Below are 16,806 nucleotides of genomic sequence, written 5' to 3'. Positions count from 1 at the left end.
CGAGGGTACGGTTTGGCCAAAAACTGCGACAACCAGCAATATGAAGTTTACCAAATGGTACTGGATGACCATTGAGGATATAGAGATAGAAGAGGCTATCCACAATATCACCATGACTAATATTCACGAATTGTCGAACCTAAAAATATATGGCCTATGTTGAGAAACAAAAATGCCTTGTTCATTTGTTAGGTCGAAAATTTTTTAAAGTGAATTTGAGTGGATACAATCTAATGAAAAAACCCTAAGGAAAATAACCCAACTCTACTGTAACAAAACAACTTTCATTATAAATTGATAATACCATCTAGGAAAGGTAATTTCTAAAGCAATTAACTTACCGATAGGAGGACCTATAAAAAACTCATAAAATAAAAAAAATCGTGTATCAATAAACCAGTTTTACTAACTTATTCTGTTTTTTGATAACCATAAACGATTTTGTGGATTATTAACTTTTCCTGGTTATTTTGTTGTCGGTATTCCTATAAAATGAAAAAAAACCTACCGCCTGACGTAATTTGCGCTTTTATTCATACTGAAAAAGCTTTTGACATATATATATATATATATAAAAGTAACGGCTATACTGGTTTGTCTACAGTTACAATAGTAGTTAACCTAGCGCGCGCATGATCAGAACGAAATTCTGCAAATTAGTTGTAAACAGTCTTCTATGATGGTGCTTCATTGCAAAAAAGTGTATGAAGCGATTCTATGCATTGTTGTTGAGTAAGGCATTTTTTTAAATCTGAATTATCAATTTCTGCTCAAACTTTCACGATCAACAACTTACTCAGTTATTTTCTAAATTGCTACTGGCCTCTCAATAAAAAACGGCAATGTTCACAAATTCACAAAATACATTCATTGATCCCAAGCATGCTACATGTGAATCAGAACAGACGCTTTGTGTGGTAGATGAAAAAAACACAGCTCCTCGTGACTTGGCATCAATGTTAACTAATACAGTGGCCCCACAACTCATTAGTGCCATTTATTTTTCAATTGTAAAAGAGAACCCCGCACCACACAGACTTCCTGGTGCGATATGTGGGACTTGGGGATCGAGATAAACCTGAATGTCATAGATCCATATAGGCTTCAATACGGTTTTGTATATAAAGAGCTTGATTCGAGTGGTAATCATGACTATCTGCCAAGCTGTTTTTTCTTGAAGAATATTTGTTTCTTCCATGTAAATTTTCTACCTAGATGTATTTAGTATCGTCTGTCTAATAGTCTTTAAGTCCAGATTTGTCATATAAACTTAATTTGACGTATTTTTTTTGCACCACGTAACCTTATGTTACGATATTTCAGTGCTATTTAATTTGTCCTTTTGTTTTTGTAAGTCACATTGTCTAACCTCACTAGTATCTTCAAGAATAAAATAGTTGCTCCAACCCTCGTATAATTTTAGTCTCAGAATGGAGACTCTTACATTGATTAGATTAGGATTAATGCAATTTCTAGAACGGCGTTATAGAAATAAATTACCAGGACATAAGGTGTCGTTCGTCGGATTATTAACCTTAATTAGTCCTTCTAATTATACTATTAACCGTTTAACGATAATCACGTAAATTATAAATATAGTAAGTTGGTTCACAATTTGTTCGATCAAATATTTTCAATGTACATAAATGCATTTTGTTTGAATTTATTCAGGTTATACAAATATATGTTTTGATAATAAAAATTTCGTCATTTCCCATACTGGGAATACGTAAAACGAACCAATTTCAAATTTTTTATTAGTAGTTAGTTTAACGTAATTATCCTAAATTTTTGTTTATATATTACAATCCAATAAAAAACAGCCAGGGCCGGTTCTGTGTGTAAATACCGCCCTTTATTGTATGTATTTTGTAATGTATGTAACACCCTTTTGTAATGTATTTTTCACATTCTAAAAAAGTGCCTTTACTAATTTGATAAACACAAAATCGTTAATTAATTTCTATTTATTGGGGAAGGGGGGGTTAGGGATTGTGCAAGACCGCACCTGACATTTTCCTTATAGTTTAAAGAGACTAGAAACTAGAATTTTATAAAATTTATAAGATACTCCATGGAGTGGAGTGGAAACCAAATGTCACGAAAAGTGTCCAAAAAGTGATGGTTACAATATTTTGAGACTGCGAGGGTATCCTTTTGACTTCAAATACAACCATAAACGGGGCATATTTCTTTGACTTTGTGGCTCACAGAAATTTAACACCCATCATATAACGCCGATTTGGTCCCGTCCGACTATTTTTAATTCGCGGAGCTGAGAGCCATTTAACAGCGAAGATGATGTTAAACAGGCAAACATTTTGACTCATATTGCATCATATTTTTATAGAAGCATAGAAACTTTAGTCAGACGTTCAGAAACGTGTGTGGAAATAATGGGATAATATATTGAGAATTATTTTTTTTTATTTATGACCTTTTTTTCTATGTAAGGCTTAGAACTAATGGACCGCCCTACGTATATGTATTTAAATATATATTTAACAACTTCCTTATGAAAATCTAAGAGTTTGTTCTGTATACTTTCTGATTCCACTATCCTGTATTGACACACCGCGCCTAAAAAAACATATTAGCAATTTCCAACATCCTGTTCTGTAAAATTTTTGATAAGATAGATGAACAAATTATTATTCAAACAACTGTTCAAATATTGGTGATGAAAATTTTGCAGTTGGTGAAATTTCAGTTTTATATTCGTTATAAAATTATGGTCCACAAGCCCCTCGATGTAAGCAAGAAATTTTTCTCATATATATTAATTCATTCACGTCTTTCTCCAGTTTGAAATTGTTTGTTGTTAGTTCTTTCGTGTGGATTAGTGCCCTAACTCATAAATTAACAATTCGCTTGAAAAAATATGAATCGAACACGTCTTTTCAGCAAGGATAAGTTCGTAATAGCTTTGGGAAAGGAAAGTATATAAACCAATTTACTAGGTGCTAACCAATCAAACATTAGTCGAAGGGTTAAAAGATTTAGGGAAACTACGAGGATGTATTGATATCTAGTTAGCCTAGACCAGTTCCATGCATAAACAAAATATTACGTTACCATAGCAACGAACTTATTTGAAGTGTCAGTGTAAAGTTTGACGTCAAAAAAGTAAACCAGAGTTAAGCAATAAATTAAAAGAAAAAAGATGTCCATTGTAATTGTGAAAATTGAAAAATTGGAGCCATCATCAAGTACCTGTATTTAAAAGGGTTAAGAGTTAAGCAGATTTACGAAGATATGCTTAATACCCATGGTGATCAATGTCCTTTGTATGCGACCGTGAAAAATTGAACTGCAAGCTTCAAAAGAGATAAAATTTTCCATTGAAGATGATGACCGATCGGAGAAGCACGTTTCTGTGTCAGTCCACGAAAATATGGATGCAGTTCATGACATGATTTTATCACACCGTCGAATTGGGGTAAAACGGATATCTGAAGCACTGAATATTTCATACGTACGCGTTCATCATATGGACATAGGAAAAGTTGCCGCAAAATGGATCCCCAGATGTTTGAATGTTGACCAAAAGCGAGCAAGGGTACAAGCATCGTGTTCGATCTGTGCTCGATTTGAAAACGATGTAGACTTAAACCGAATTGTTACTATGGATGAGACTTGATGATTTCTACGATCCAGAAACAAAGCAGCAATCGTTGGAATGGCGACACTCTGGTTCTCAAAGACCTAAGAAGTTTCGTGTCCAAAAATCTGCTGGAAAAGTTCTTGCTTCAGTTTTTTGGGATAGCGATGGAGTAATCATGATTGATTTTTTGGATAAGGATAGAACAATAAATAGAGATTACTATTCGATATTACTGACCACTCTACAGGAAAAAATTACGAGAAAAGACGCGGAAAGGTATTTTGTTTTTGCAGAGCAACGCCCCTGCACAAAAATCTCATGTTGCCATGCAAAAAATTCGTAATTTAGGGTTTTAATTACTAGAACACCCCTCCTATTTACCAGATTTGGCTCCGTCCGACTATCATCTCTTTCCTTAAATGAAAAAAAGTTTAAAAGGTCGTAAATTTTCTTCCAACGAGGAGGTAATAAAAGCTGTGGAGGTCTGGTTTGCAGAACAAGAAGAAACATTTTTTTGAAAGGTCTAGAGACGTTGCGTTAATAAATGTATCCAATCAAGAGGAGAATATGTTGAGTAATAAAATATTTTGACATTGAAATTTTGTATGGTTCTATAATATGCTAAGAATTTTTCAATATATCCTCGTAGAGCAAACATAGTTATGGCCAGAGAAGTCAAAACATCTTTTCTAACAGGTATTGAGAAACAGAAATTATATTAATGTATGTCCCACAAAATACTTTTTTTCGAGTGAAAATTATTGGTTTTCCACTTTGTGGGAGGTTCAGACAGACGTCAGGCTTAGGGATCTATCCAACCAAATTATAAATTCTCTTTTTATTTCCAACTTATAAGACTTTTAATACACATGACAAAATAAGCACTTGCTCAACTAACGTAAAGATAATAAACAATTTTTTGTTCACAAAGCCATAGTTGAGTCATCAACTCGAGATCTGTTGAAAATTTGTCTCCTGTAAATGAAACTTGGAGGTAAAGTAACAGGAAACAGTCGCTGGATGTCAGATCGGGTGTATACGGTGAATGGTCAAGCGATTCGAAATGCAATATGTTAGTTTTATACATGGCGTTCACCGAAAGGGGTGAGAAGGTGCTTATGCTTTAAATTTCTTCAAATGCGATCGCTTTTTTTGCCTCAAGCAGAAACTAAGCGTTTATAATGGTTAAAATTTAAGTGAGAATCTCTCAGACAACTCCATTGATGACTGAAAGAGAGTAAGTAATAAAATTCGGGGATGTTATGGTGTATTCGATAACATTCCAGACTAATGGGGAAGAATCTATAACACTATTTAATATTATAGGATTCCATGACCATTTATTCGAATTTGAGAACGTTTAATTTCAGTATATTTTAAAACAATACAAATATTTTTTTTTAGTTTCGTCATTTTATTATTTCCGCCATGAATAATTCATTCAATAATATATGCCGCTAGCCCTGGTCTACTTACGGGTTTTTTTGTATAGTGGTTTTGTTTGTATACATATTCATGGGGCTATATAAAAAAATTTATAGATACATCATACTATTTATACGGGTCACAGGAAATTCTTCGACCAAGTGTTAACTAAGGTTAAATATTTGTACCCTCGATTTTAGTGGAAATTACGACGGGCTCATAATCCAAGTAAATAATAACCGGCAGGAATTCAGGTACACGAAAACACAGTCGGTTAATAACACCGAGAACATGAAAGTAACCTCGTCAAGTTTTTCAAAATTAATATATTACTAATTTCACTTACATGTAATTGAATATTTGAATTAGATTTTCAAATACTTTTAAACGTTAGATTTATTTGAAATTTCGTATATTTATTAAGGACCGATGATAATATAATAATTTCATAAATTCCTAACTTGCCAGGATTACCAGGATAGCATATTATAGAATTTGTGGTCTTTATAGTTTTTACCTACTTTAGAGAATTAAATGAATTCAAAATTTTACACATTTGTCCAAGGCCATCAACATTTTACTAATTCAGTACGGTTACGTCAGCATATACGGGAACCTTTACACTCGATTTTTCAGTAACTTTAAGCTTAGATTAACCCAAATGAGCTTCTATCATTTCAGATGTAAGGCTTATAGGAGTTGAATCAAAGGCTCCTTTCTCCACATCTGCTTCCATTCTTTTCCATCACGTTTTTCCCCTGTCATTTTGTTCTTCTATTCAGCTCTTCTTCGGTGTTCCATTTCGTGTGTTATATAACAAATCACTTAATAAGTCGTGTGACTAACGCTTCTCTAAATTTTTTTGAGATCAGCAAATAGCCAGTAGTCACTGGGGACCAGATCTGGACTATACGGTGGATGAGGAAGGAATTCAAAATGAAATTCGTTCAATTTAACCATCGTTGTTATCGACTTGTGTACATTGTCTTAGCGAAACAGTGGTTTTTCTTCGATATAGGAGGCCGTGTTTCCTTGTTTTTTCATTCAAACGATCCAACAACTCGCTATTGATTGTCTTTCCCTTTTAGAGATAGTCGATGAACAATATTTCATACACATAACCTTCCCAGCTGACTGTTGTACACTTACACGCTGTAGTCCACTCAAATGATGATCGTTTTTATTCCGGAGTGAAGTGATACATCCATGTTTCAACCATTGTCACATATCGACACAAAAAACCTGATTTATTACGTGTAAATATAACCAAACACTGCTCAGAACCATCAAAACGTTATTGCTGAGCTTGTACAGTATTAACACACGAATTTGTTTTGAAAATAACAAAAGTAGCTTCACAAAATTTTACACATAGTCTTTTGAAAGTTGGTACTTCATAAACGTCATGGATTCGATAATGTTTTAAATTGGTTTCAAGTTCAAATGTTATTCCTTTTTTTGTAGTATCTTGTTTTATTTCTTGTTTTAATTATAATCTCATTTCTGTACTCTGTAATTCGCTTTTTTGTTTCTGTTTACTTTTTGTGTTAATGTTATTTTGAACACTTAACTTTTTGAGAACAATATTAATTTTTTCGTCGGCCATTTTGAATATTTCATGCTTTAACAACAATGCCATTAGTTTTTTCGTCAGCCATTTTGAATACTTCACGCTTTAAGAACAATGATATCAATTTTTTCGCCTAGTATAAACCACTTCTTACTTTGATTAACTATAAAATTATCTTTTATTTTTTTTTTGTCTAAAATTTATTTAGTTCTCAAGTTTAGTCCATTTCAATGAACGGGATTTAAATGAATGAGACATTCTGTATATATCATATCATGGTTATGTTTACTTATTAACGGTTTCCTGTAGTTAACCTTACACTGTTTTCACTACAAAGTTAAATGTAGCATTGACTTATGTGTATGATAAGAAATTATTATCAAACGACTGTAGTTTATATTTGCATAATAATCAGCATTTTATACCAGACGTTAAAAAAAAAGTATTGGATTACTCTGTATAATATCCGATTGCGTTCGAAGTTTTCAGTTCACGTGTTGTATATTTTCAATTTTCTATCTGTGTTAGCAAATTGTCTAGAAATATACACCAAGCAGGTATTTTTTTTTAATAAAATAAAAATCAAATTTTAATAATTATATTGAAATAACGGGTTGCAATTCTAATTAATTTTTGGTAATTGAAGCTTGCCATGTTTTTTTAAAATTGCGTTTTTAGAGCTTATTGAAATTTTTCCAATATTGGGGTGGGTAGACTTTAGATAGACCTGATATAAGATTTGTTTCCTCTGCACGGATGCTTTTAAATGGCGTGTGTGCTCGTATGGATATATTTATTAAACTAATAATTGAAAATGATCTAATGAAACAATTAGACTTATGCGTCTGCATAAATTCCCAGGATACAAGAAACGCAGAAAACCTGAAACAGTGAATTTAGGGATGTAGTAATTCATCTAATGTCCAGAAAGTTCACGGAAATGTCTTGGTAGATCATTACTAGTAGCTGAAACTTGGTTGAGATAATTTCTTCTTGGGTTGTGATTCATAACCAGTACCAATCACCTACCGGGCATATATATTCTAGGCAAGAGGATATCAAGGAGTTCATGTTATGAGGAAAACCCTGGGGGCAGTCTAATGAAGTCAATGTGAAAGGTATTGTCACAGTCAATTGGGCAACAAGTGAACATCGATTTCTGAAAAACAGCTGTTGAGGCACATAAAATGTTGTTGATTGTTTTTTAATCGGTTTCTTTGATAAAGATGAAATCTTCATCAGGAATTTTAGCCTGTGGGACAAACAGTTAACGCAGTATTTTTCGAGGAAGTTTTGAAACGATTGTTCATCCATAATTGAGCAAGTCTGGGCAGTGGATTCTGCTTCACAATAATGCTCCTGCTCACTATGCTATTTGAGCGTGAAAATTCTTGACTCAGAGTGATGTAACTATTTCCCAATATCCCCTGCGGATTTATTTGTTTCCCCGTATAATGGAGGTCATAAATTGGGAATATTTTACGGAAGTGTCGTCATCTAAGGACCTACGACATTCGTTTTGTAATTGATTCCGAAAGAGGCATTTTCTGACAGTTTTCATAAGTTTTATAAATGTTGACACACGTATGTTATGTACAACGGCGACTACTTTGAATGCCAATAAAGATAGTTTATTTGTATCTTTTATTTCGTTTGTATTCCAACATCTTTCAGCGAACTTTTTTGGCACACCTCGTATATATGTCAATGAAAATTATTCAAACTCCAAGTTGTGAATTTTTTACTTGTTTACTTTTTCATACTAAATTGTTTTTATTATGAAAAATACAAATAAAAAATGATCTCCTACGTATTAAAACCAGAAATAATTTTTTATTTTCTCATTTTACTTATAGATCCAAGATGTTTCTCAACCAAACGGTTCTTGGGGTTGGACTACCACTGAAGAATTACCTCCCACTGAATCTACAGGATCTATATCCGACTTGAGGAAGCAAATAGCTGATTTAAAAAATGAAAAATCGGATTTAATGGCAAAACTTGAACAACTCGATGCCGATAATCAAGAAAATTTGATCAACATAATGCAAATGAAAGAAAAATTGCAATACGAATTGAATGAATTGAACAATAACTATATTAGTGTTAAGGAAGAAAATAAAATTCTACTAGAAAAAGAAGAAAAGTTGAAAAATGAAATACAACGTTTAGAACACCAAACTGTGGCTTCTGGTGAAGATTACGTACAAAAGTGTAAAGAGATTACAGAAGTAAATCAGAAAATCAGTGATGAGCTGGAACAATTACGAAGCGAACTAAATATTACAAAAAAATCAAATGAAACATTACAAAAATTGTTAAAAGACACTAAAAATACCGAAGAATTAGCCGAAAGAGAAAAACTGAAAAAAATAGAAAGCGAAAACAAACTACTATACTCCGAATTAAAAAAAGCAAACGAAGCAATATCTACATATGAAATAAAAAGTTTAGAAGATGAAGAAAACTGCAATAAACTAGCAACAATATTGGAAACATACGACAAACAAGTTAGTTGTTTGAAAAAAGAAATTGAAAACATTTCGAAATTGTACGAAGATGCCCAAATTAAACTCGCAAATAGTGAAGACACGTGTAAAAAACTGTGTAATGATAAAGAAGAAATGAAAACAGAATATAATAAAGAAATCTTGGTATTAAAAGAAGAAATAGAAGAACATTTGAAAATAATAGACGAAACGACGAAGGAAAAACAAAATAACACAAAAGACACAATAGAAGTTCTTTTAAAAGAATTAGAAAGTTTCAAAATAGAAAATGAAAATCTTAAGAAACATAATGAAGAATTAGTTGTTACGGCAACGGGAAGAATGGACATGGACTTGGAAAACGAATTAGAAGATATCCAAGAAGAACATGAAACACGCTTGAATATATTGAGAGAAGAACTAGAGTTACTAAAACAACAGGAATCTAAAAATAGAACTGACGAATTGAAATTTGTAGAATTAGAAGAAGAAAAGCTATTATTACATAGGGAACTAAAAGACGTTCAAGATGAATTAGAAGAACTGAAGAAAAATCATAAAGTTAGTTTACAAGAACTCCATGATAAGTATGTAAATATCATTACAGAAAATATAAAAAAATTCCAGGAATGTGAGAAACCTTCAGATTTCCAATACTACATACAAGAAGATGATCCTCAAGTGGTTGAATTGTGTAAACACGTCGAAAGTATAATGAAAATTCTATTAGATTTCAAATGTAAATGTGCAGAGCTAGAAACAAGAATAATGGAATTGGCGGAAGAAAAAAATAGTATATTAGTTGAAAAGAATAGAGAAATAGAAAAACTTATACAAAATTCCGATGTATTGAGTCAAGAAATTTTAACCAAAACTCAGTCATTAAAAGAATTCGAAAACGAATGTAATGAAATGGCTAAAAATAACGAACTGCTCATTTCTGAATTGGAAACGTTGAAAAACAATCCAGTATTACAAACAATATCAGAATCTAACGAAGACAACATGATCTTATTGGAATCGCAACTAGAAAATGCTAATAAAAGAATAGAAGACTTGGAAAGGATAATTGATGATTTGGAAAGGAACCAAATAAGAAAAGATAGCCTTGAAGATACTAGCGATTTGGAAAATGCTGTAAAACAACTCAATATTACAGAAAAAGAAATTGACGATAAGAAAAAAGATTACGAAGAATTATTGAACAATTTCGATCAACTCCAAGTAGACAACGACTATTTGAAGAAGGAATTCGACCGACTCAATGAACAATTAGAATTTTCTAACGAAGATAATAATGAGTTGAAAGGAAATTTAGAAAAATTAAAAACTGATTACGAAAACACCGAATATCAATTAAGTGAGGTAAACATCAATTGCGAAGCATTAAAAGAAGAAATAGAAGAATACAAAACTAAATTAAAATCACTTCTAGCTGAAAATACATATTTAAAATTGCAAAACGAAGATAATTCAAGAAAAAATTTAGATCTCGAAACCAAAATGAATGTATTAGAAGAAAAACTCGCAGAAGAAGACGATATTAAGAAGAATTATGAAAAGCAATTAGAAGTAGTAACGGAAAAATTGAAAAACGCAAAAATGGGAGAAACAAGTCTCAAGTTACAATATGAACAAAAGAGCAAAGAATTGGCAGCACAATTAGAAGAAAGATACAATCTAGAATTATCTTTAAACAAAATAAACACCGATCTTGCAGAATTTCAAAACAATTTTGTCGAATTACAAAATACAAACGACAAGTTATTGTTAAAACAAAAAGAATTAGAAAACGATGTAGCCGAAAAAGAAGAAACTATAAAACGACTAGTAACAAATCAAACCGACAAACAAGATGACAACAATTTAAAATTAAACCTAGAACAAACCTCGTTAGAAAACGCTAACCTACAAACTGAGTTATCACAAGTAAAGACACAGCTAAAAGAAACTACAGATCAATGTACAAACTTACAACAACAACTACAAGAAGTTACAAATTCCAGAAACGAATTAATCAACATGGTTACGATGAAACATCAAGAAAACGTAACTTACCATAACGAAATTCAAAGATTAAACCAAATAGTCACTACGGAAGTGGAGAAAAATAAAAAGTTAGAAGAGCAATTGAAACAACTACAATCTAACGATTCAGAAATAGAAAAATTGACGGATCAAAATATTTTTTTGAAAGAAAAATGCGAAGTTATAGCTAAGAATCTATTAGAAGAACAAGCGAAATCACAACAATTGATAGCTGAACGGTCCGAGAGAGAAACGACGCTTCAAAAAAAAGTCGATAGACTTCAAGCGCATCTCATAGAATTAGAAGAGCATTATACGCAAGAACTTCTACAAACCGAGCAAAAGAACTCGCTTCTAACGGCTAAACTTTCAGAAATGGAAGAAAGGGAGAAGAATTCCAGTACGATGTATACGTCGGTTAATATAAGGGCGAATCAACAAGTAGAATCGTTGCAGAGTCAATTGCAAGGGGTTATCACCGAGAGGGATTCTTTGAGGAAGCAGATTTCTGACGCCGAAGACGAAAATTCGAAACAAGCGGCCGCGTTGGCTAATCTACAGTTCGTTCTAGAACAATTCAGAAAAGGTGAGTATAAATATATAAGTATGGAGACGTAGGTATCCAAACTAACGTATGTAACAAACGTTTTCGGGAAAAATTAATTCCTTTCAATTTAATTCTAAATAACACAGATTTTATGTTTCAATTTTCGTCAAATTCTAACTTAGTTATGGCATACAAGTTAGAAAAGTTTATACAGTTGGACATGGTGAATATACAAGAGCCGTTTTTTTTTCAACCTCCGATCGCTCCGTGCAAACGCTACGCGGGCAGAAGAAAGCGAACATGCGCTGTAAGTGACTGTGAAGCTCGCTCTACACACATTCAAGCGTCAGTCGGCGTTGTGTTACAGCCACGTCAAGTATGAATTTCAAAGTGTGATTCATGAGTGATGGTGTTGTGCGTAAATGAATGATGGAATGGAATGAAGATGGCCGGCCAAGGACGCAAATCTGTCGTTTTAGACTCGCCGATTTCGAGGTTCCCACATGACCATCAGTCGAGAACTGAAGAGAATGGAAGGTAAACATCGGAAAAGGAAAAAATGTCCAAAATATACTGAAGATCAGATGCTGCCGTGCACTAAGAAGACGTCAATTCATAGAAAACAGAGTTGGGATCACGGATGATGAAAAAATTTCACTTTATAACATTCAGAAATTAAAGGAAATGATCGATTTTATGACGTGAAATGTAAATCCAAAAATAAATTTGAAGATAAACTTTTGGTCTGTTGTGACATTTACGAAGCAGGCATATCACGGCATACAGGGAGATGTTTACCAAAATTGCTGGTTAGAGCATTTTAAACATATATTTTGAGAAGTATTGGAGAGATGCAACACTGTTGTTTCAGGCCTTGGTTGATTGCGAAAGATTCCAATACTTTATTTTCGATTTTTACTACAGACTTCATATCTTTATATAAGTTCTGGATGGCCTTTGTGAGAGTAAGACTAATGTATTCTCAAGAGCTATTTTGTTTTGGATAGTCGCTTTCTGAAAGAACTAAAATGGTAGAGTGCAGAAGGCTAGCAGATAAAACGCGAGAATGTACATCAGAGATACTCCGAGGGATATACATCATGATCGTGAGATCACTAATTGGTATTGAGCAACCGTTGCAAAGATGGTAAAGCAAATCAAACCAGCCAGCATAAGAAAAACTTCAACAAAGCTCAACGAATTATTTGTGTAACTGGTTTAATTGTCAGACAGTACATATCACATTTTCTAAATAAGAACTGAATCATCCATGTACTTGATTGGCGTAATTTAAAATTTCTTTCATATTGGGGTTGATGGGGTAATATGGACACTCCCGAGACAATATAAATGTCTTATTAGCTCCGTTGAAAAATATTTTTGAAAGTAAAACTTTTCTATTGATTACATTATTTCATTTTTCTTATAAAATGTTGGAAATGTACAATGAATAGTTTTAAAACCACTAGTTTATGTTTCTACAAGCATATAAAACCGTTGATGTTAGAACTAGTTAAAAAAACAATTTACACTTTCTCACCTTCTCTTAGATAAGAATTAAAACATGTACACACACTTCGACGATAAACCAATACGAATAAAACTTCATAAAACCCGCTTATTATAAAAGTACAATAAAATGTTATCTTTATAATCAGCCTCTCATAAAACGTACCATTTTTCGATATATTTTCCTAAAATAGGGTGAAAAGTGAACCTTTTAGTGAAGCTAATGTGAAAACAGTTAAAAAATATATTTATGTGGTAAGATTTAATAAAATAAAAATTATGTAACTATGAACAACTTCAGCATAAATTAAAAATAAAACTAATTCAGATTCGACTTTGATTTTGTAGTAAAACTAATATGTTGAAAATATGTTGAACTTCTTTAAAAAAATCTAAATTTACTTTCAAAAATAATTTTTAATGAATTAATAGAACATTCTCCCTATTTCTAGATATAAAAACAAATGACAATAATCCTATTACCAACTGTGTCACAATATACACTTAGGGATATATGAAATTAAAGAAAAAATTATGCTTTTATAGATAAAGAGAAAGATGTAATGCAAGAAACTGAACGAATTCGACGACATATTAATACTGAGAAACAAATACAAGAAGAGCTTCGAAAAGAAATAGCTAACCTCAAGTCACAGCTAGAAGAACGTACGCAAGGTCTATTAGCAGCTTCGAGGATATCAGATCAACTGGAAGTATCAAAAAAAACTATTAATGGATTGAAAGATGAAGGTAAGTTGATAGTTTTTTCTACCAGCTTGTTTTTATTTTAATGAAATTGATGATGAGAATATGAAATCTGATTTTTGAAATTTCTGGTAATAGTGGTAATTGCATACCATTGCAACTCACCCTAATGAGTGGTTATTGTGTATAACGAAGAAGATGAAACATTTTCTTTTTTTTTAAATATATATCCGAGGAACAGGATGAGCTTACTTAGAAAATGGTTAAGAAATCTAAGGAGCTAGCAGTGAAAAGTGGGCAAAATCAAACAAATTTTACTGGAGAATTTGTTGCCAAAGTTGACTGTTCCAGTTGATTCCTCAGCATCAAATTGAAAAAGAGCGTTTTATATTATTTAGAATTTGTTGCTAATGGATTTTACTATAATAACTGACTACAGATCCAAAAATCAATCATGTATTTTTGAAAAAATATCCCAAACTGTTGTTGCTGGTTCTATATGAAATCATTACAGTAAAATGCATATGAAACAAAGTCCATATGATCCAAAAGTAATTTAAAATGTCAGCCAATCTAATAAATTTCAATTTCACAATAATAATTGTCTGTAGATCCAGCAACAGAAAATACACAAAAAATCGACTGTCTTATTGACAAAAATATCCCAAACTATTGTTTCTGAATCTGCGGGAAATGGTTATAGTAAAATGGATGAGCAGCCAGCTCCATATGATCCAAAAATAATTTGAAATGTGTACCAATCTAATAAATTTCAGTTTTGGAATATTGTTCACAAAAAAACAGTAATTTGATAATAATGAATCCATAAAAGTGAAGGTAGTATTAATCTAATTTTTAAGGAATCTTTAGGAACAACTGAATGAATTCCTAAACAGCTAATTGTTAAAAAATTGTTCTTACTGTCAACTTCGTACATATCAAGTTCAAAAGAAGTATAAATACTCTATTCTTTTTAACAATGAATTTTTTATTGCGAAAGGGCAATTCTCAAGTAGCACACAAGAAAAACTAATTGAAAATAACTTATTTGTAGATTTCATCTTCTCATCTATTATATTGTACTAATTATCATGAAAAGTAACTATTTTGTCAGTTTTTTCAGTTTCATATCCAATGGTTGTCCGTGAAATATCAGCTGGTAATTCTGGGTAGATTGTGATCCCAGAATATCAGCGGATATTGTCATGAACTGCTATTTCAACTACACACATAACTGCATTGTTACATTTTTTTTTCATTTATCTTGGTATTGGTAACTATATATTTTTCATTTAATTGCCTTTGCATATAATGAGTTTTTAGTTGCAAGACGTTATCAAAGTTGAAACTATTTCTAAATCCAGTAATACAATCATTTTTTTCAATTGGAAATCTTATTACTATAAAATAAAAGTTTCATCGCTATTTTGCATAAGAAATACTGAAAATAGATTCAGTTTTGATCCGCCTCATTACGCCTTAATTTTTCTGTAACTTTTTAGAGAAGAACGAAACAAAGCCACTGTTATGAAGTAAACTTTATACTCACCCCAAAAGATTCATAATTAATTAGTAGCTAATAATTTTCACTACATACAAAGTGTAAAAGTATACATTTTATCTATAAATACCGAAAGTTCCAAAACATAAAAAATAAATATTAGTAATCCAAAATAAAACACAGACATTTATTATTATTGACATTCAAACAACCAATTTGGTAATGAATCTGTCAAGATTATTAACGTTGCGTTTAAGTTTGAGGTTATAAATTGTGTCTCAGTGTATAACGTAACGTTGCCAAGTGTACTTATTTGCTGTGGAAAAATATTAATTTTTTGATCGATGATTCAAATGTGAAGTTTTGCGATAATCACAGTGTTTTTTTTTATTTCAAGAAATTTAAAATAAATATTTAAAAGGACTAGATAAAAAAAACAATTGTTTTCAACGAAATTCGAAACAGTCTATTAGTATTTTAATATTATTACCTAATACAATGTTATCAATATTATTTTGGCATATGAGTTTGTTAATTTTTTTTTGAGAAATGTTGAGATGTTGAATATGTAAGACATTGGCTCTGTAGCGTCTCTTTTTTAGTCAATCTATATATTTTCACATGAATTTTAGCTGTATGTTCCATTTATATAACAAATTTTCTGTTTATTTACTAATAAATACTTATTAAATTGGCTTAGTATGTTGATATGGGATGTTTTTAATAATTGTGCCAAAATGTAATAACACGTTATTATTAACAGTATTTTTTCAGTTTAAAAATAATTATACTACTTTACATGGTTTTTATATCCCAAATGATATTTTTCAATTATTGTTTGATTATGCAACAGAATAATAAAAATATTTAAATATTACATCAGAGTAACGATTTTTTCTTATAGAAATAGAATTTAATGAGTGCATAATTTATTTTGCTGACTTCTTAGTTTCTGGCTGAATGATTAGTTATCTTATTTTGAGCTTATTGGCCAATTTAATCAAGTCTTCTGTCATCTACTGTTCCTATTGAAATATTTATTTATTTAAATATACAAAAAAATTTGTGAAAATAAAAATATTAAAATTTTTTTTGCACTATTTTTTAATTTTGATGATTTTCTCTTAAGAAGCGGCTCCAAGGAGGGGGGTAGTAGTTGCACTTGCCCACCCTCCAAGAATTTGGGAAATATTTTTTTAACAAGAAAACAAAAACTTGAATCATGAGTTTTTCCAAGATTCTACTTATGTCTAACTTTATTAGTGATAAATCAATACTTCAGTCTGAGTATTTTAAGGTTAAGTATTGATCTCTAACGTATTCTTCATTTAAATCTATTCGCTCAGACACTCGGCCACAAAAAAAATCATCAACAATGTGCTTCATGTATCCCCTCCGAGAATAAATACTACAGCCCTCTGTTTCCAT

At 31.5% G+C, this 16,806-nt stretch overlaps 2 protein-coding genes across 2 annotated transcripts in view; one reads left to right on the top strand and one right to left on the bottom strand.

Annotated features, from left to right (window-relative positions):
• The window catches only part of LOC130442129 (uncharacterized), a 40,938-nt gene that overhangs the window by 17,710 nt on the left and 6,422 nt on the right, over positions 1 to 16,806 (bottom strand). The gene's annotated exons all lie outside the window — the stretch shown is intronic.
• The window catches only part of LOC130442126 (thyroid receptor-interacting protein 11), a 62,503-nt gene that overhangs the window by 41,252 nt on the left and 4,445 nt on the right, over positions 1 to 16,806 (top strand). The window contains exons 4-5 of the mRNA XM_056776176.1: positions 8,456 to 11,702; positions 13,719 to 13,922. Coding sequence (XP_056632154.1) covers positions 8,456 to 11,702; positions 13,719 to 13,922 — 3,451 coding nt within the window. The remainder of the gene's footprint in view (positions 1 to 8,455; positions 11,703 to 13,718; positions 13,923 to 16,806) is intronic.

Source organism: Diorhabda sublineata, chromosome 3, assembly GCF_026230105.1.
Source record: "Diorhabda sublineata isolate icDioSubl1.1 chromosome 3, icDioSubl1.1, whole genome shotgun sequence".
NCBI classification, from domain to species: Eukaryota; Metazoa; Arthropoda; class Insecta; order Coleoptera; family Chrysomelidae; genus Diorhabda; species Diorhabda sublineata.
This window is presented reverse-complemented; position numbering and strand designations above follow the sequence as displayed.